General features: G+C 41.7%; 1 protein-coding gene across 1 annotated transcript in view; it reads left to right on the top strand.

Moving 5' to 3' along the window:
* Positions 1-20,032, top strand: part of DAP (death associated protein) — a 56,137-nt gene extending 36,105 nt beyond the window's left edge. The window contains exons 3-4 of the mRNA XM_068162007.1: positions 14,244-14,286; positions 17,222-20,032. Coding sequence (XP_068018108.1) covers positions 14,244-14,286; positions 17,222-17,341 — 163 coding nt within the window. The 3' untranslated portion in view covers positions 17,342-20,032. The remainder of the gene's footprint in view (positions 1-14,243; positions 14,287-17,221) is intronic.
* The last annotated feature ends 475 nt before the right edge of the window (positions 20,033-20,507 follow it).

Here is a 20,507-nt window from a genome sequence, read left to right on the forward strand (position 1 = left end):
CAATAAGTTTGCAGATGACACCAAGTTAGGAGCAGGTGTCCATCTGTTGGAGGGTAGGAGGGCCCTGCAGAGCAAACTTGACAGGCTGGATGGGTGGGTGGAGGCCACTGGGATGAGATTTGATAAGGCTAAGTGTCGGGTGCTGCACTTTGTCCACAACAACTCCAAGCAGTGCTATAGGCTGGGGACAGAGTGGCTAGAGAGCAGTCAGACAGAAAAAGACCTGGGGGTGCTGGTGGATAGTAGGCTGAACATGAGGCAGCAGTGTGCCCAGGTGGCCAAGAAGGCCAATGGTGTCCTGGCCTGTATCAGGAATGGTGTGGCCAGCAGAACAAGGGAGGTTATTCTTCCCCTGTACTCAGCACTGGTTAGGCCATACCTTGAATACTGTGTCCAGTTCTGGGTCCCTCAGTTCAAGAGAGATGTTGAGGTACTGGAACGTGTCCAGAGAAGGGTGACAAAGCTGGTGAGGGGTTTGGAGCACAAGCCCTATGAGGAGAAGCTGAGGAAGCTGGGATTGTTTAGCCTGGAGAAGAAGAGGCTCAGGGGAGACCTCATTGCTGTCTACAACTAGCTGAAGGGAGGTAGTAGCCAAGTAGGGAGTGGTCTCTTCTCCCAGGCAACCAGCACTAGAACAAGGGGACACAGTGTCAAGTTGTGCCAGGGGAGGCTCAGGCTGGATATTAGGAAGAAGTTAGGAAGAAGTTCTTCACAGAAAGAGTGATTGGCCATTGGAATGGGCTGCCCAGGGAAGTGGTGAAGTCACCATCCTTGGAGATCTTCAAGAAAAGACTGGATGAGGCACTTAGTGCTATGGTCTATTTGATTGGATCAGGCTAGCTGATAGGTTGGACTGGATGATCTTGGAGGTCTTTTCCAACCTGGTTGATTCTATGATTCTACAGAATTAACTGCTTCAGCTCATATTAAATCAGTTAAAAGCCACTCATGCAAATGGAGCACCAGGATAGGACAGATCTAACAGACTGAAGTATGAATTGGCAGTCATTTTTGTCAGATTAAGAGAAAAACCAACTAGTGGTACTGACATTCAGGAGATGAAGTTTTTGCCATCACAATGAAGTGAATGGCTACTACTATAGAACTATATTCAGATTTAATGGCACATTGATCTGTTATCCATTTGCATTGTCATGGCTTTTATAATCGCTTTAAAAAGCTAGACATCTATTTCACACTGAGTGAAAGCCTTGCCACCTAAGAACTCTTGAAATCCTTCAGATGGAATGCTTTGAATGTCTTTGGTATTGATTTCTTCAGGGTCATTTTCTGTGTACCAAGTTCCAGTCCCATTGACAGTGGGAAGTTTTGCAGATGATTTTGTAGTATCCTTTCTAATACGCAGCCTTCTAGATTAAAACCTTCAGATAAATGTTGAAGGAAGAACCAGCTCGTTCTGCTGGTGTTGAGGTGATTGGATGATTCTAGGTGGAAAATAAAGACGCTGCTAACCACAATTAGCAGAAGTGTACTAATGGTATAAGAGAAATTAAAGGGTTGCTTTTGCACAGGTCAATGGAAGTCCGTTTCTCTGTGAAGAAATTAGATTTCTCAAAGTTCATTTAAACCAAGATGCACCCTTATCTGAATCCTTTTTATAGAACTTTCTTCCTTGTCACATTAAGAAACTAGCTGTGCTAAATTTATTAGGGGTTAGGAGGTTTCTTGCAATTACAAGTAAGCTGTTAAGTTGAAAACATTTTTATGCTGTCTTCTATTGCTTTATGAGCTCTAAATCTAAGATTGCATACTTAAAGAATCTTTTCTATGTCTGAATTTAGAGGAATTCAAGGTTACCACTTGCCACTGGAGAACAGGGAGAATTGTGTTGATAACTTTGGCAAGGTTTGAACTAAAGCAAGTTCCTGGCCAATAAAACCAGCTCATAAAATGTTCAATATGGGATCTGATATTATCAGAGTGTCTTCATGACCTTCCCCAATGCCCTTTATTGTGCTCAGTGCCTTCCTTCCCAGGAATAGCCTATTGAAATGGGTAGGAACTTCATCATGGCCTGTTCTACCATGGGTGGAGTCATGAACAGCTAGAGACATGAAAAAAAAACATCCTTATTTTAGTCTGCATTTTCTTTGGAGATCTTCATGTAACAGAGTGTGACTGCAGAAGAGAAATCATGCAGAATTCATTGTGTAAAATCGGGTTGAGAAGACTCCTCAAAATAGTGCTGTGGTTGTGGCAGATGTAATATTTATGCAGACACATGAATGCCTATTTGTAGTTCAGGATAATAAGAAACAGTATTGAAATTGTTGAAAGCAGTAGAGGAGTGAAAGTTGCACATCTGCTGAATGATTGATGGCTTGAGATATCGGAGTGCAAGATTTAGGTATGAACAGGAGAGGTTGCAAAATTCTGAGTCCCTGCTCTGTGTCTCTGAGACAAATACAGAGTCACCTGGGCAGGAGTGAGAAGATTTTCACCTCATTAGCTTCTACCTTCTGTGTCTCCTTCATTGCACTGATGTCATGTATTCCTACTATAGTGTCATGTAATTTTCCCAGTTCCATTCCAGTTTTCATCTGCTAGGAGGATCTACAGCAGTGCTGCAACTGGCTAGCGTGTCTCTGTAGCTGAGACATTGCAGTGCAGGCCCACAGTCGTGATAATTCTCGTTAGGGAAGTGTATTACTGTGATGGGAACATGCACTGGGATGTCCCTCAACACTCGAGTAATATGTGAAATACTTGGTCCTCTCTCCCCTTTGCTCCATGGTCATTGCTGGCTGTCTTGCAAATTTAGCATTTAAGTCCTACTTAAAATCTATCCCAGTTCATTCCTTGTTTTAGAGTTTCCTTGGTCTTGTGTCACTGTTTAAGTACTGCCTGCTTTATGTCAGATTTCAGAGCTCTCATTTTTCCAGTTAAGTGGCTACAGACATTAAGTGAGCTAGTGCTGAAATCACTGCCTGTGAGATGTTAGTTGTTCATGTTCACTAAGAGCTAAAGTAGGTACTGTGATAACAGGGTTGAAACCTAATAAATGAACCTGCATTTGAAGACTTAGAGACTATTTCTAAATCCTCTGAGTTCACTTAAATCTGCCTTTTGTTGTCACAAGGCAGCATGAAATTTACTCTCTGATAGCAATGTGATGTATAACAATATAGATAAGATCAATGGTGGATATTTTTCATACATAATTTTCTTCTATGGCTAACACATGGCACTAAAAACACAGATGAATGAGAGGCTGGTGAGATTCATAAGGCCATAGGATGCAATACCTTGACACTGAATGGGAGAACAATGAACGTCAATCAGCTGCCATTAAATGTAATGGCCAGTGATTGACCGCCTCCTTAAAAGGTCAGGAGACCCAATTTGCTTGTATGTGAATAGCAAAACAAATAGTCATTACAATTTCACAGAATCATAGGATAGCAGGGATTGGAAGGGACCTCCAGAGATCATCAAGTCCAACTGCCCTGCCAAGGGATCACTTAAGGCAGGTCACACAGAAATGCATCCTTAAGTCTCTAGAGAAGGAGACACCACAAACTCTCTGAGCATTCTGTTCCAGTGCTTTGTGAAGAGAACAAAGTTAACATTCCTGAGGTGCACAGCTGCAATCCTGCTTACTGCCTTGCTTCTTCCTTGTAGGATATTAAACTCTTATCATGCCACAGTCACTGTTGCCAAGGCTGTTCACTACCTTCACGTCCCCAGACAAGAGCTTCTGCATTACTATAAGGTATTAATGTTGGTTCCTCCACCACCTGATAGGACATTGAGTTCTTCCGTCAAACTTGCATTAATTTTTCTTGCATAGGAAGAGAGACAATTTAGCAGAGTGGAATCTCACGTCACAGGGTATATCCGGGCACAAACAAGAAGACTGCTTTCCAGAAGTAGTATTTGTAAGGTTTTGTTTGTATGTCTGTATACGTACTGCATTTCATCACGATCAGGTGTCAAGGGGAAGCACTGCCTTGAACTTGGTTTAGTATTTACCACAGCACCTGGATTTTTTGCAGTTCGTTCCCTGTTTTACTGCTCACGATGCTCAGAGGTTCAACAGTGCCATCCTGTGGTGATTTTAAAGGTTTGGAAGCTATGGCAGATAAATGAGCTCAACTGGACAAATTGTCCTAGAATATCAGATACTATATGTTTCTGTGCAGTCAGCTAGAATATTTCCCTCTGCTAGTCAGTCAGAGTAATTATTTCTCTTCTGTTCAGAAAATTTAGAACTTTAATATGTTATAACCAATGGGAAAATATTTCAGGCAAGCTGATGAGGAATGTGCTTGCTAGTTTTACTCTGTTGCTGAGAAAGTTGGTTCTGATCATCGCAATGTGTTCTAATCAACTGGGAATTTATTTTTGCAGACAATGGCAAAATCAAAGACAACTATGTACATTCAAATAAGCACCCCTCTAAAGGAGAATCTGGGCATCTTTTAAAAGGCATTAGACTGAAATTAAAGCTAGTTAGCTTTCGTATTTCATAACCAGAAAACGTGAATTCCCAAGGTTGAAGTTTAAGCTTGGACGTTTTGAACAGCTAGTCAAAATTATTTTAACTCCAGAGGGGTAAGGGCAGGATTAAAATCTGAAGTTTTGCTGACTGAAGGTGAAATTTTGCTCAGACTATTTGGAGAATCATGCCAGGACACGGTAGAAAATAGAAACTGTTACTTTCACTAGGGAACAGTGGGGAGGTCAGTGGGTAATTGTAGAGCATACTGTTTAAGATATGTTTTTCATTTTGCTTGCCTAAACAATTTTTTAACAATAGTGAAGGATATGTTTATTTGGAAGTGAGCTGCTCAATGGAAGCTTCTGCTCATTTTCCAAGTCCTTGCTCTTTCAGGATGCTGGAGGGGCAAGGTCCATGCTGTTTGCCAGCTGCCTTTGCCTGGTGATCCAGGGAGTTGCTGCAGCTCTGGGTTCTGTGTAGGTACCTCTTTGCTTCACAGCCTGTTGCAGGAATTGCTCCTTTGCTTTCCACAGCAAGAGGCAATTGACATCACTGGGTGATTTATTTGAGGGAAGGAAATACCAAATTACAAACTCCACTGTTACTCTTAGATAAAAATTATTATATGGTTTGTAGTTCATAAGTCTTTGAAAACCACGTTGTGCTATTATTTATGGATTTCATAGGTCTGTTTGCCAGGCATGCTTGAACAGCAGAGGATGACCACCAGTGACAACACGTGTCATTAATTCCCACGACTGTGAAGAGACAAATACGAATTGTTCCTCCTCACAGGATTAGCCTAATGTAGTTTTAATGCATTTAATTTTTTAGAAGTTGTTATAACAAAATACAAGAGTTGTCTCGCCTAACTAAAGCCTTGCACCTGTGTAATTCTGGGGTTTTTAAAATAGGCATCATGCTTTAGACCCAGCTGACAGCCGAGCACCATGCAGCCCATCCCCTCACTGCCCCCCTCCCTCCCACATCATGGTGGGATGGTGTCTCGGTCCAGAGACACAGTTCTTTTAAACATTCCCGTGCTGTGAAATTAGAGGCACAAACGAGGCCAAAGTATCAACAGCTAGACTATTTATTACATAAATAAAGTGGAAATAAGAAGGGGAGAGGAAGACAATAGAGAGGGAGAGAGAGAAGAGAGAGAGAAGAGGAAAGGAATTATATTACCACACCCCTCATGCCCCCCAAGACAGTTTGAGTCTGTGGAGGAAAGGTGCTGCAGGAGATGTTGGGTTGGTACGGGAACGGTGCTGAGGCTCTGGCTGGAGAAAAGCTCTGGTCCTCTGGGCAGCCTGAATCTGTAGAGAAAGGGTGCTGAGGCTTTGGCTGGAGAAGAGCTGTGGTCCTCTGGGCAGCCTCTTTTCTCCGGAGCAGCACTGTCCCGGCTTTCCCTTCTCAGCAGCATGCTCCCTCTCCTGTGTTTTCCTTCATCTCCATTTGTCTCCTTTTAATCATCCAGTCCGGGAGACACAGTCCCCCACATTTTCCTTCTGCGTTTTCCTTCTAACAAGCCAGTAGTTGCTCAAGTCTTTTATACAGTTTTTAGTCCTTAGGTATGTGTCCAAGTATTGTCCCTCAGGAATTCCAGGGGCAGGAAATAATCCTTAGGTAAATATCCAGGTATCATTCCCCCGGAGATCTTTCTGTGCATTTCTGTGTGTTTGGGCAAGAGATCTGAATAGGGGGTCGAGGGGGGCCCTCCGCCTCCTTGGCCTCCATCCAGACAAACCCCCACACTCATGACACATCATTGTCTACCCTTTCCAGGGTACTTGATGGGTGGAGATTATCTTGTCCTGAAGGCGTGAATGGCTGGGTCATTGTTGTAGGCCAGCTGTGGCCCAGTGAACAATGTTATCTTTGCACCTTCCAAGAGTCCTTCCAGTGGCTCTGTCCAGCACATATCAGCTGTTGTCTGCGCAAGCAGCAAGTGATTTTACCTTTGTTGACTTCACACCAAGAGAGACAAACTTTTAGTCTCTCACAGATGGGAAGGAAAATTGGGAGAGAAAGGCAAAACTCCGTGGGGGACAGTTTAATACAACAACACAAAGAGAGAAGAAACAAGAAATACTGATGAAATAATGTCTAAAGCAGGTGATATAAAATGCAGTGCTCACCTCCCAACTGCCTGGTCCTGCCCCAGCAGCTTGCTCGAATCACACACCCCTGCCAGATACTGGGCATGATATCAGGATGGTATCAAATATCCTGTTGGCTGATTTAGTTTGGCTAGCCTGGCTGTGGCCCCTCTCAGCTTCTTGTAAAAATTAACCCTGGTCTCATGGAACTCAGGACAATAGGGTAACCTGTGTCAAATGTTGGTGTAATGGGAATCTTGAGATGATACCTGAACCCTGAGTTATGGCATGTAGATTAATTTTGTATGAATCAGATGTATCAAAGAAAAGAATCTCCTACGATATTTAATTGACGGCTAGTGACATAAGAAAGTTTAACCTCTGCACAGAAGAGATTTCTTCATAATCCTGTTTAGTTTAAGGATAAGGTGAGCCCTGGAGCATCAGCATTCCTATAGTTTTTACACAGTTCTGTTGTAACTGATGGGAATGGGAATAGGTCTGTCTTTGAATCTCACTAAGTTCCTGATCATGATGTTGCCTTATTTTCAGGAGGTTTGTATTTAATTCTGTATTATAAATACATCTGCTATTAATTTTAAATGTGTGTCTTCCACTTTCTTCAAGTTCCATTTTCTACTTAGAAAGATAGTAAACTGAGACAATATTCCTGCTCTTTTGTATACTGTGTGCAAGTAGTTCTTGCTCATTCCTCATAGAGGAGGTTCTCCATGCTCTCTCAGCTATTCTACAGCTTCATTTCTGCTCTAATTCTTTATTTAGAGTGTTCCTGGGCTGAATTCAGTATTCTAAATGAGATAGACTCTGAGGTACTATTTTAACCGTTGCTTTTTCCTCAGTCTTTTTCTTAGCATATTGTTTTGTTTCTCTGGATCACCACCAAACATGGAACACTAGCCTTCTACACTGACTGGCTGCAATAATACCCTTTTCCATTTCAGGAGCTTTTCAAGTTCATATGGAAAGGAGTGATACTTATTCATCATGCTCTTTGCTAGTCTGTCAACTCTAAACATCGGCTTTTGATTTGGGTTGCGCTGTTAATGATGCATATATTTCTTTCTCCATATTGGTTCTGCTATTCAACTGCTCCTGGGAGCCAGCATCAAATTCCGATCTAACCCACCTAGTCATGGTGTTGGAGGCAATTTAGATGCTGCAAGTAGGAGAGTGGCTGCAGGCATTCATCCCCCCTACACTTCCATGGGAATGTGCTGCATTCTTTCCTGCTTTTGAGACCACTCTTAAACAGCTTTGAATCTCTGTGATCTGTGCATGTGTATATGCATAGCCTCTGCACATGTGCATGTTCTACCCTGCAGACATAGACACAGTTAATATCTATGCAATTCCTATTAATTAAAAAATCTATTTAGTTTCTTTATTTTAAATGCAGTTGAATAAATACATGTCTGCCCTCTATATGTTACAGAATAGAATAGAATAGAATAGAATAGAATAGAATAGAATAGAATAGAATAGAATAGAAGAATAGAATAGGTTGGAAAAGACCTTCAAGATCTTCGTGTCCAACCCATCATCCAACACCATCTAATCAACTAACCCATGGCACCAAGCACCCCATCAAGTCTCCTCCTAAACACCTCCAGTGATGGCAACTCCACCATCTCCCCAGGCAGCCCATTCCAATGGACAATCACTCTCTCTGTGCAGAATTTCTTCTTAGCATCCAGCCTAAACCTCCCCTGGTGCAGCTTGAGACTGTGTCCTCTTGTTCTGGTGCTGGTTGCCTGGGAGAGGAGACCAGCCCCTACCTGTCTGCAACCTCCCTTCAGATAGTTGTAGACAGCAATAAGGTCTTCCCTGAGCCTTCTCTTCTCCAGGCTAAGCAACCCCAGCTCCCTCAGCCTCTCCTCACAGGGCTGTGCTCCAAACTCCTCACCAGCTTCGTTGCCCTTCTCTGGACACGTTCCAGCAAGTCAACATCTTTCTTAAACTGAGGGGCCCAGAACTGCAGCCTGTAGGATATTTCACAGTAATTCCAATGTCACTGTCTGTCTGTACAGTATGTCTTCAGTTCATCCTGTCTCTCTAAGATGAAGTCTTAAGATTTTAGTAGTATTAATGCCTCGTTTCATCTTGTTAATGTGTTTTCCATGTATTCCATCTTCTTTGTGATTTACTTGCAATGTCATGTAAGGATCTTACTTAAGACTCAGGACATAATGAAAAGCCTTATTTTATTTTAATACAGTCAGGATAAATGACTCTAGTATAGTCTGATGTTAAACAGGTGCTGTCCTTAGCAGCATCACACATGTAAAATCAGGGTTAGTGCTTTGAATACTCAGATCTTGACAGATGTGTTCTTTTTCTCCATATGTTATAATAGAATGAGGATTTGCCTTGAAAGTAGTGACATACTTATCAGTCTTGGCCAATATGTTGTTATTCCTTACACAATGTTGTCTGTGGCTATATTTAACTTTAAATAAACATATGCATGAAATAACTGTAAAGCACGTGTGTGCATAAACAAAGTCAGCCTTTTGTCAGAAAGGAAGGGGTTTTTTCGTGTTTACTGACGCCTAAACAAAGCAATGCTGCATCTTCAAAACAACATCTGTCAAACCTATTTTCATCAGATTAAGTATATCCTCAAAGCAACCATCACAGCTAACAAAATCCTGAAAATGTAGGTTGTGCTTTGCATAAAATGCCATTAGAATTTAAAGCACTGGAAAGTGTTTTACAAGAACAGCAGTGATGGCTTGTGCATATTCTCCATTTTTGTTCAGTATGTTCTTGGTAAAGACAATGAGTGATGTTGCAGCACTGGAATCCCAGAGTGCAATTACAGACTTTTGGTCCTGGCAGCTAGTCTGAGCCTGCAAAAGCTAATGATCTGAGAGTCAGGCAGTAGAAACCGGATTTATTGCAAAAAAAATTCATCTGTAGAAAGATTTCTCTCATTAAGAATGAAATTAACATGTGAATCAGCGACTGATTTTCCAGGCCTTTCTCTGATTAGTATAGATGTGTGATTATATATGCTCTGGCCTGATTCTGGTTCTACAGATGATCAGGTATAACTGGTAATATTAAAGTTTTAAAGATCTTTTCTGTGTTAAAATCTTTAAAGATCTTTTCTGGTAAAACTGAGGTGAAAGCACAGAACATAAATACAGACCCACTCAATAATTTGTGTTTCTGGCTAGCTTTTGGTCTTTTGCCCAAGTAAAACAATTGGTGTGCTTCATACTAGGCTGGTGTGTCTTCTACAGGAGTGAAGAATTTCACCTTTGTACTTGGTTAGGTGGAGAGGTGAAGCTTCATCAGAATGTGTACCCACTGCTGAGTGTGGGAACTCAAGTCAACCAGAAATGAGTGCTAGGGTTTCTGTAAAACATCTTGTGGGTAAACTGTAGAGGCATTTGAGCTGAAAGCCAAGTCAACCTTTCCATTAGGTTTTCTGTTTAACAGTTGGAAATCTAATGTAAAACAAGAGAAGTTTGGTCAAAAATCCATGGAATAGGCAAACAAGGGTGAAAGGCAAGGACAAGTCTGTTCCAGCTGCAACTCTGATTTCCCATTAGGTTCTTCCCTATGTATCAGTGAATTTTCCTCTTCAGATGTTCCACGTGATGACTGGGTGAGTTAATGTGAGGGGGTTCAGGTGTCTACTGCATACCTGTGGGATAGTCCTAATTAGTGTCTGGTTCCTAAGGCAGTGCAACTAAAGACAGTCACAGAACAATTTGCATACAAACAAGGCTAAATAGGTTGTTTCACCACAGAGTTCAAGGTGAATGCTGATATAGTTTTTACCAGGAAAAAGGTAAAAAACTTCTGCAGTACTACCTGAGACATAAAACTCAGCCTGGATTTAGTCTTAACTGAATATGAAAATGATCTTTATAGGGTCTGCAGTGCTACAGGCTGGGGTTGGAGTGCTTGGAGAGCAGCCAGACAGAAAGGGACCTAGGGGTACTAACTGACAGCTGGCTGAACGTGAGGCAGCAGTGTGTGCAGGTGGCCAAGAAGGCCAGTGGCATCCTGGCCTGCATCAGAAACAGTGCGGCCAGAAGGAGCAGGGAAGTCATTCTGCCCCTGTAATCAGCACTGGTTAGGGCATACCTTGAGTACTGTGTCCACTTCTGGGCCCCTCAATTTAAGAAGGACATTGAGACTCTTGAATGTGTCCAGAGAAGGGCAGCAAGGCTGGTGGGAAGCCTCAAGCACAGGCCCTATGAGGAGATGTTGAGGGAGCTGGGATTGTTTAGCCTGAAGGAGGGGAGGTTCAGGGGAGACCTTATTGCTGTCTACAGCTACCTGAAGGGAGATTGTAGCCAGGTGGGGGTTTGTCTCTTCTCCAAGGCAACCAGCACCAGAACAAGAGGACACAGCCTCAACTGTGTCAGGGGAAGTTTAGGCTTGCAGTGAGGAGAAAGTTCTTCTCAGAAATTGTTGTTAGCCATTGGAATGTGCTGCCCAGGGAGAAGGTGGAGTCACTGTCCCTGGAGGTGTTCAGAAAGGGATTGGATTGTTGCACTTGAAGCCATGGTTTAGTAGTCATGAGGTGTTGGGTGATAGGTTGGACTTGATGATCTCTGAGGTCTTTTCCAACCTTATTGATTCTATGATTCAGCTTAGTTCCTTAGACAAAAGAACACATAAATAAATATAACTACAGAAATGTTCCAGATACTCTAACTCTATCCAGCTCTGTTGTGAACTTTAGCATTTGTAAGCCTGGGTCCTATGAATATTAATAGCTTGACATTTTGATCAGGAGACGAGGGCTTCTGAGAAGATTTTTGCAATTTGTACCAGCAAAAGCTTGTTTGAAAAAATCATTATGCCCCACATTTCTACTGTTTGTCATTCTCGTCCAGAATCATGGAGCATTCTACTTGTTTTTAAAGCAAGTACGACACCAAGCTGGGGGCAGGAGTTGATCTGCTGGAGGGTAGAGAGGCTCTGCAGAGGGACCTGGACAGGCTGGACAGAGGGGCAGAGTCCAACGGCATGAGATTGAGCACATCCAAGTGCCAGGTTCTGCACATTGGCCACAACAACCCCATGCAGTGCTACAGGCTGGGGTCAGAGTGGCTGGAGAGCAGCCAGGCAGAGAGGGACCTGGGGGTGCTGGTTGATGGTAGGCTGAACATGAGCCTGCAGTGTGCCCAGGCAGCCAAGAGGGCCAATGGCATCCTGGCCTGCATCAGGAACAGTGTGGCCAGCAGGAGCAGGGAGGTCATTCTGCCCCTGTACACTGCACTGGTTAGGCCACACCTCGAGTCCTGTGTCCAGTTCTGGGCCCCTCAGTTTAGGAAGGAGGTTGACTTGCTGGAACGAGTCCAGAGAAGGGCAACGAAGTTGGTGAGGGGTTTGGAACACAAGCCCTATGAAGAGAGGCAGAGGGAGCTGGGGTTGCTTAGCCTGGAGAGGAGGAGACTCAGGGGTGACCTTATTGCTCTCTACAACTACCTGAAGGGAGGTTGTAGACAGGCTGATGATGGTCTCTTCTCCCAGGCAACCAGTACCAGAACAAGTGGACACAGTCTCAGGCTGCGCCAGGGGAGGTTTAGGCTGGAGGTTAGGAGGAAGTTCTATACAGAGAGAGTGATTGCCCATTGGAATGGGCTGCCTGGGGAGGTGGTGGAGTCACCATCATTGGAGGTGTTCAGGAGGAGACTTGCTGGGGTGCTTGGTGCCATGGGTTAGCTGTTTGGGTGGGTTGGATTGGTTGATGGGTTGGACACGATGATCTTGAAGGTCTCTTCCAACCTGGTTTGGTTTATTCTAAATGGTTTATTCTTATTGTAAATGGAAATACAGCAGCTAATAGTGTGGTGCTGGTCAGACAAGCCATAGCACGTTCAGCAAATACACGGTTTTTGGGGGAAGTGTTAATTTCAACTTCATGCATCGTTTGAGAATAGTGAGCACTAAAAGGTCATGGCAAGAATGTAAGAAAAAAACACATCTGGTCTGAATTTCTCAGTATCCAATGTTGTTAATAATACAACGTCCAACAAATAACCTAGTATGATTAAAACCAGACATACAGTTGAAGAATAATTTGCCAGGCTTTTGTTTTCCATTTACTGTTTATTTCCTTTACAATGTCCCGGTGTTAGCCTGAGCCACTGTAGTAGATCTGTGTTTCTTAGAATTGTTTCTTTGAGTTTGTTACTCGGCATTTAGGGAAACCTCATTCAGACTGTAACAGAGTAACTGGCTTAGTACAATTAGGATAAAATGAAAATGTTTTGGTATTGATCTTTGTTATTAACTTATGCTAAGAGATAATTAGATAGAAGAAGTCTAACTATGGTAATATTCTCTCTTACTAGCAGAAATATCACTGGTACTCTTAAATGGAGGTATTTTAGAGCTTAGCCTCCTTCCTTTCTCCCCCTGTTTCTAATCCTGTCTTTCTGACTTAAAAAATTTCCTGGAGATATGATGAGTCTTGTTAAATACCTAGGGTGTTCAGAGACTCTGTAGCAATACTGTGATCTAAACAGGACTCAGGCAATATTGATTAGATCATTATATGTCAAGGTCTAATACTGTGCTGCTTGTCACCTTAACATCACGTAACACCATATAAATAAATCTTTACAAGCTGTGTAGTTGTAAAGTGTAGCATAATTACCAGTATCAGTCCTCTAATAAATAATTTGGTTTGTGTTTGCTTTGTGGTGTTCTAACCACCTCAGCTGTGATGTCACAGAATAGAGGCCCACTCATGGTCAAAGCTGCTCCAAGTCCTCAATTATGGACAAGCTTAGAGGGAATCACAACGTTACCTCCACGCTCTACTTCCCTTTAGAATGCCTTAGGTTACTTGGTTTTCTCAAATAAGTATTACATCTAATATAGGGATTTTCAGGAGCTCCTCGTCTCGCTCCTTCTGCAGACTCCATGCAGATGGACGGTTCTACTTGCCCAGAAGACTACTGAAGTTGCTGAGTATTTGTAATCTAGACGCTGTGTCAATGCCATGTGGCAACAGGGGTGACTTGTTAGATGTGGCTGCATTTTGGCCTCCATGTAGAGGTGATCAGTAGCTTGGCAGCCCAGAGAAACTGATAGCTCATGCTAACAAAGTTTCAATGTCAAATTCTACTTGAGGAAAGTCAGTTTCTGTTGGCAGAGATGGAGGTCTGCAAATAAAAGATCAGGACAGGCTTTGCTTTATGTTTTTTTAGCCATTGTTTTATTGCAGATAATGATTCTCCTTCTCAGTAATAGAATAGATAAGTATCTGCTTGGAAAATCTATGATTTAAAGTACTAGCTGCTTTTTTTTTCTGAGGCTCAGAATCCCAATCCATTTGACTGACAGCTATAAACTTGGATTTTATTTTATTCTCCATCACAGCAGTAAATTTAGTCCAACTTCAGTTTTCATTGTTGCAGTACAAATATACTAAGCCTGAAGTCCTGCTGGCAGTGTATATATAAAATGTGAGGATTAAGACACCAATGCAAACAAAGACTCTCAGCTTTAAGTAACGCCGAGAGTGGTGTCGGACTAGCCTTTTACTGCCGGCAGAATTCTTTTTGTCTGTTTGAAACAGTCACTAATTGCCAAAAATACCATTTTCTTTGCATTGCATGTTTGAAGTCCATTTCACTTTTACCTTCTAAATAGTTTGTACAATTAATGTCTCATTTTTTTTTCAGCCCACCTAAACCAACAGTGTTCATCTCTGGAGTCATTGCTAGGGTAAGATTCTCATTAAATCTCTTTCAATCGTAGATAAGTTAATGTGGCTTTTCAGAATTACCAGTGATCCGTGCAAAGTTAGTCTTTGTAATTCCCCTTCCTTTTTTATGGGGAAAAAGGCTTTGTATTTTGTGTACTTCTTGGTTTTGTGTGAAATGGAAATTGCTTATTGAAAATACCCCCACTGTTTTACTTTACATTTTAGCACTGTAAGTTTATTGGATCTTCTTTTCATATCTAAGCTAGATGCTACTGCATTCATCCTTTGAGAGTGATTGCATGTTAAGCCTGCTGCTATAGCTTGGTCTGTGATGAAGAGTGACACTCCTACCTGTGAGGATGTGTTCGAAGATCCTGTTTCAACTGCTGTTAGGTTTCAAGGCACTATTCCCTGGATTTTAACAGCATGCAGAACCTGGAAATTTATAAGCATAATAATTAGCACTAACTAGCCATTAATTTTATGATTAGTAATTGATGCCTTATCATTGTGGCAAGTTTTTTATTGTGGGTACCTTTACCTTACATCACTAGGGTGTGTAACAGAGTTTACTGTAAAATGCTGTGTTCGCGTCAGGTCACGGTGGTGGAACGAGCGAGCGGATGCCCTTTTCCCCAGCCCATGAGGGTAGTAGACAGGCATTGATGTGTTTCCTGGACCTTCAGTTGTGCTAAGGTGGATACCTCTTTAGGCATGTAGACACCTAATTACTTCTAAGTAATTACTGCATTAATGCAATTTTGATAGCACTTTAACAGTTGCTAGGTAGAGATATTTTATGAGTGACTTAAGACATCTCAGATATAAAAACACAGGCCCCCAGTTTCACAGGCATGCAAATGACTCAAAATAGGAAGAAACCATTTTTTTGATGTTGTATTTCAGCTCTTTAGCTAATCAGTTATTTGTTAGGGTGCTGTACTTATCCTCAGTGAACTGTCAGCTAAAGGCTGCTTTTTAATCTACGTAAACCAAAATTATCCTGTCGTTTTCTCAGACCTTGTAGTCCGTAAATGTTTCAGAATTTCTTCTCTGTGCAATAAGCAAAGCCTAACATTGCTTTCTTGATCTCAGAGTAATTTTTCAATTCTGTTTTCATGTTTCCTGGTGCATAATAGTTCTCATCAGTGTCAATCAGAGGTGTATATACTATCACTTGTCCTGTTTAATGTCCTTATTAGACAGAAGGCAGCTTATCAGGTATGCAGATGGCACCAAATTGAAAAGAACAGTTAATAAGGCTGAGGGCAGAGCTACTCAAAGGGACCTGGACAGGCTGGAAGAATGGCAGGCAGCAGCTAGACACAAGAGAGCTGCACGCAAGACAGCAAGAAAACCAACAGCATCCTGGGCTGCGTGAGCAGGCAGGTAGCTGGTAGATCAAAGGAAGGGACTGTCCCACTGTGTTCAGCGCACTTTAGACACATAGGGAACAGTTCATCTAGTTTTCAGCACCCCAGAGTAAATTCACTTGAGGGCCACCAAGGTGGACAGGACACTGGAGCACATGGGAGGAGAGGCCAAGGGAACAGGACTTTTTTAGTGTGGAGAAGAGATGGCTTCAAGATGACCTTAGAGGATCTATAAAGAGAGTTATCAAGTAGGTGGATCCAGGCTGTTTGGAGTGGTGCCTGGAAGGCATACAAGAGACAACAGGCACAAACTGAAATGGAAGGACCTGAATAGCCATTAATAAAACCCATTTCACTGTGAGGACCTTCAGGCAGTAGAGTGGGTTGCATGGAGAGGTTATTCAGGCCTTCCATGTTTTCAAGAGTATGTTGGTTTGATCTCATACTAGCTCTGCTTTGAGCAGGAGGTTGTTCCAAAGACATCCTGTGGTCTCTTCCAACTTGCATTATTCTAGATTACTTTGATTCCAAGATAGGTAAGGTATTTCCTACTAACGTTTACAGACTGATTGTCTTCTGCCCAACTGTTACAGTCCCCACCAGCTGCATTCACATCTCCCATTTTGAGACAGCAAGGTGCGAGGGGTCAGAGAGGTATGGAAAAGGCAAAGAGGAGCATTAGGGAGAAATATGCAGAAAATGTCAAGAATGAGAAGAGGAGATCTTTGAAAATTGGCAGCAATTTGGAGTAGAGAAATAAGTGGGGAAATGTTAACCTAATGATCAAGATTGAAAGAAAAAAAAACCAGAACAGAAAGGAATAATTTGGGGTAAACTGACAAGGGGTCAGGTGTGAAAGAGACCATCTGAGACATCAGCTTTGTACAACCTACCTCTGTGAGCCAGTGGAATGCCAGAAATTTCAGGCTTAGAATATGCTTGTCTGGGTTTCTAAAGAGGCAAGTTGTGGTGCTGTTCTCCTTCCTCTGACACTGAGCATTGGTAATAGCTGTTTGAATTGCATTTTGAGATCTTCTTGGAACTACAGTGGTAACTATGTGGCAAAAGGGCTACACCTGAACTGAGCCTGCTCAACAGCAGCATGTAAAAACTAACACTAGCAGTCCTGGTTAAAAGAGCATGTCGAACTTAAAGGCCAGCCAACCCTATCATTTGTATCAAAAACAGTTTTAAATCCTGCCTTTCTTCCTTCAGAGCTGATATTCCTCCATCAGTTTTCTCCTGCTGGTGGCTTTTCACACTGCCTTAACTTACTTGTAAAATAGTCTCCACTTTCTGGTTGCTTTGTGAAGAGCAATCAGGTCAAGGCCATCTGACCACACAGAGCTGATTCTCGGAATGTGTGTATTTGGAAGAGGTGAAATTTGGGTAAGAGGGAAATTTTGAATCTGGCCAAAAGAATGGCAAGATAGAACGTGTGCAGGGGAACTGCAGAGTAACGTGCAACACTATTTTCCGTTGTTTTCCATCTGCTTGTCACATTTTTAAAGCTTACAACCATTGAACTGGCAAGTGTGCTTTGCAGATTTCTTAAATTTTTCCTGATGTGTTCATTGAACAGGGTGACAAGGACTTCCCTCCAGCTGCAGCTCAGGTGGCTCACCAGAAACCACATCCTTCTGTGGAAAAGCTTCCTCACCCGCAGCATGTCAAACAGCACATCCACCAGCCTCGCAAGTGAGCTCTCCCACCAAAATCTTGGTCAAACTGCCATCAGCGACTAAGTTTTGAAGAGAGGATGAAAGTCCTTTAGGAGTCATACTGTCAGTAAAACTGATCTCTAAAATAATATGTGATTTCTTTAATTCTCAAAGGTTAATAAGAATGAAGACATTGTTTAGTTGCTGTCCCAGGTGAAGAATTCTCTGTTAAGTGTTTGCTGATCAGGGGTGGATTTTTTAATAAGATTTTCTTATTTCCAAGAAAAATTTTAGTACAAATGATATGATTTATGAGCTTACATGTTGTACTTTTAGTTGTGGCGTCGCAATAGCAGACAGCTAATGTAGCTTTTATGTTAAGCTGGTAAGGAAGAATAGCCCTTTTGCACTGGTACCTTTACTATCTGGAAGGGGTTTGTTGTGTGCGTTGAGATAGAAGTAAGAGGTTGTCTTGATTACATAGCACCCTTGCAGCCCTCAGTATCCTACAGTGTTAAATCGCAGTACCAGTGCTCTCTAATTTCAACTAGTGAGGTGATAAAGAACCCCAGAACATTTTCAAGTGGGCCAAAATCCAGCAGAATCTTCTTTACACTCCTTCGTACTCACACAGTCTTGCTGTGGTTCTTCCGTTTGAAAGTCTGTGGGTATGGAGAAGGGAAACAAGTCAGAATACATGAACACTGCTGCTGTAGGCAGATCTCATGAGTCTCACTAGGGACTATTTTCTTTTTATGTGGTGATAATTTCATGGTTCCAGTAACAAGCTGAAGAAGATCAGGACCCTCCAAAATTGAACTTAAAATGAACTGGCCAAAAAGATGGTTTGGGTTTGTTGTTTTTTTTAACTTACAGTTTGAGATATTAAGTGATACCATTAGTTAATGTGTTTATCTTCATGACATAACCTGTGCTGCACACCATATTTTTTCCCTAGTCATTTTATTATGAATAAGGACAGTAATGACACAAGGGATAAAATGTTACTTTTCAAGTAGAGCAATCAGATTTGTTTTGGCCACAATTAAATCTTCTGATTGCACAGTTCCAAATCTCTTAGGCCTATTTTCTTTCTGCAACTCATCTCTGTGAAACCCTGAAAAAAATATTTCTTGAGCAATCCACCTATTTTTGTTACAGCATGCTTCTGTTTTTAACCAACTATAGATACAGTAGAGCCTTTAGTACCCTCTAGGTTTATAAAACTTATACTAACATCCAAAAAGGTGAGTACTAGAGCTAGTGCTGCAAACGTTCACCTGGCAAGTTAGTGAAAGTTTGGGGTCAGTTGGAGCTTTACTAGTTCATTCTGTTCAAAGAGTGTAGAAAACCAGTGAGGAGAGTTTTAAAAATCTTACTTGTTTTTAATATCTGAAGATTAAGAAATTATTCTTGGAGTAGCTGATTTAAAACAGCAGGGCAAAAATCACATGAAACATGGCCCATTTCACAAGTGGAATAACAGCTCACTGTGTGGATGAGAGGGTCTTGGTGTTTTCATCTTTTCATAGGCTTGAAATGGAAAGGATGTTTTGCAAAGAATATGCATGGATATATTTATTCTACACCAAAGAAAGGATGTACAATCTGTATATGGAGTGCTTATTTTTGGTTTAATCAGATAACCATACTTGCCTTAAGGAACAAGTGTTGTTTGTAAGAATTATTCTGTATTAGAATATGCACAATTGTTAACATATGCTGTTGGGTACGTCCAAGGCCTTGTTCATAGCCACTGCTGAGTGTAGAAGTGATTCACACATGAGTAACTCTTCCATAAAGGTAGCATTGTTGAGCATTGTGAAATACCTGTACAGGGTAATTCACTGACAGAAATGTGTGCAGAGTCAGGAAAGAAAAAAAGGGGCATCTCCTTGATTGTGCATCCAGTAGCTGTCAGTGTGCTGCATCAGCAGCTAAGCAGATAATTGCAGTTGCTTGGTACTGGTAGCTGCTGGCTTGCAAGTTAGATAGAATCCAGCTCTCCCAGTCTTCTGCCTCCATTTCAAATAGTGTCTAGACTTCAGCTGTAGTCAATGGTTATGTAGTCAGGGGAGTTTAACGATGGCATCTTTGAGCAGATGTCTTTCAAGATGAGCTGGATCACTCTCAGCTCCACTGACTGCAACGGAAAACTGCAGTACCTCATTGTGGACGCACACAGTTACTTGGGGGTGGCTACCTCTACTCTGTGTCCAGTAACAGCTTGTAGGAATGCTTCTGAAAGCAACACGACATTTGCATTCCAATACTAAAAATTAGGAACATGGATGCTTTTGAATTATCAACTACTGCTCCTGGTTGTTAATGTACTATATATACATCATATACCTGAATTTTGTCTTTGAGTAGTTAGATGGATATATAAGTTTGTACAAGGGAGTGTAACTCTTAACATAACTTTAGTGGCTTTTAGAGTCCAGGAATTGTTATATGGTTAGAAATGGTCTCTATATGAAAATATATTATATCTTGGTGGGAGGTATCCATGTTTGTACATAGTTGTCCTTACCAAAGCATTACCTTGCCCAAAGTAAAGAATCATAAGTAGGGGTCTGGTTTCCTGATGATGGTTTATTGATACTTTTAAAGTATGTTACAATGACACACAGATGCAGGAGATGCTCAGATGTTGCCTTGAAATGATTGAAAAACAAGTTTTCTGTAATTGTCAATGTAGTGGAAATGCAACAATAAAGCATAAAGTTGTATATTGTGCTCTTTTTTTCTGTAAACACTGTGAATCAGTAGGTGTGGGTTTGGAGTGTTTATGGGATTTTATTACGGAATGCTGCATGACTAATCAACATTTTATAAATAGTAAGGTTTAGTAGGAAGTTTTATGGGCTGTTTGTATAGCAGAAAGGCTGTTTGGATAGTCCAAGCTCATTTAAAACTAAAATAAGATGCTACCAGCTAAAATGGGGTTTGCCGTTTTCCGCTATAAAATTGGAGATCCTCAGTCTCTGAGAAGCTGTAGAATCTAAGCCTGATAATAAATCAGTATGGTGAAGGAAATTAAATTTAACGTTTTCCATTGCTGTTCCAGTTAGAACTTTTCTTTCAGGAAAAGAAGAGGTGTCAAACTTCTCACAGAACCACAGTTCACATTGCATAGTGCTTGCCAAAACACCTGTAATTCACAGAAGAGTAAGGAGAAATGGCCACGGTGCTTCTGGAAACGTT

Source organism: Melanerpes formicivorus, unplaced genomic scaffold, assembly GCF_026170545.1.
Source record: "Melanerpes formicivorus ecotype bairdi unplaced genomic scaffold, bMelFor1.0.p_v2 SCAF_61, whole genome shotgun sequence".
Lineage (NCBI taxonomy): Eukaryota > Metazoa > Chordata > Aves > Piciformes > Picidae > Melanerpes > Melanerpes formicivorus.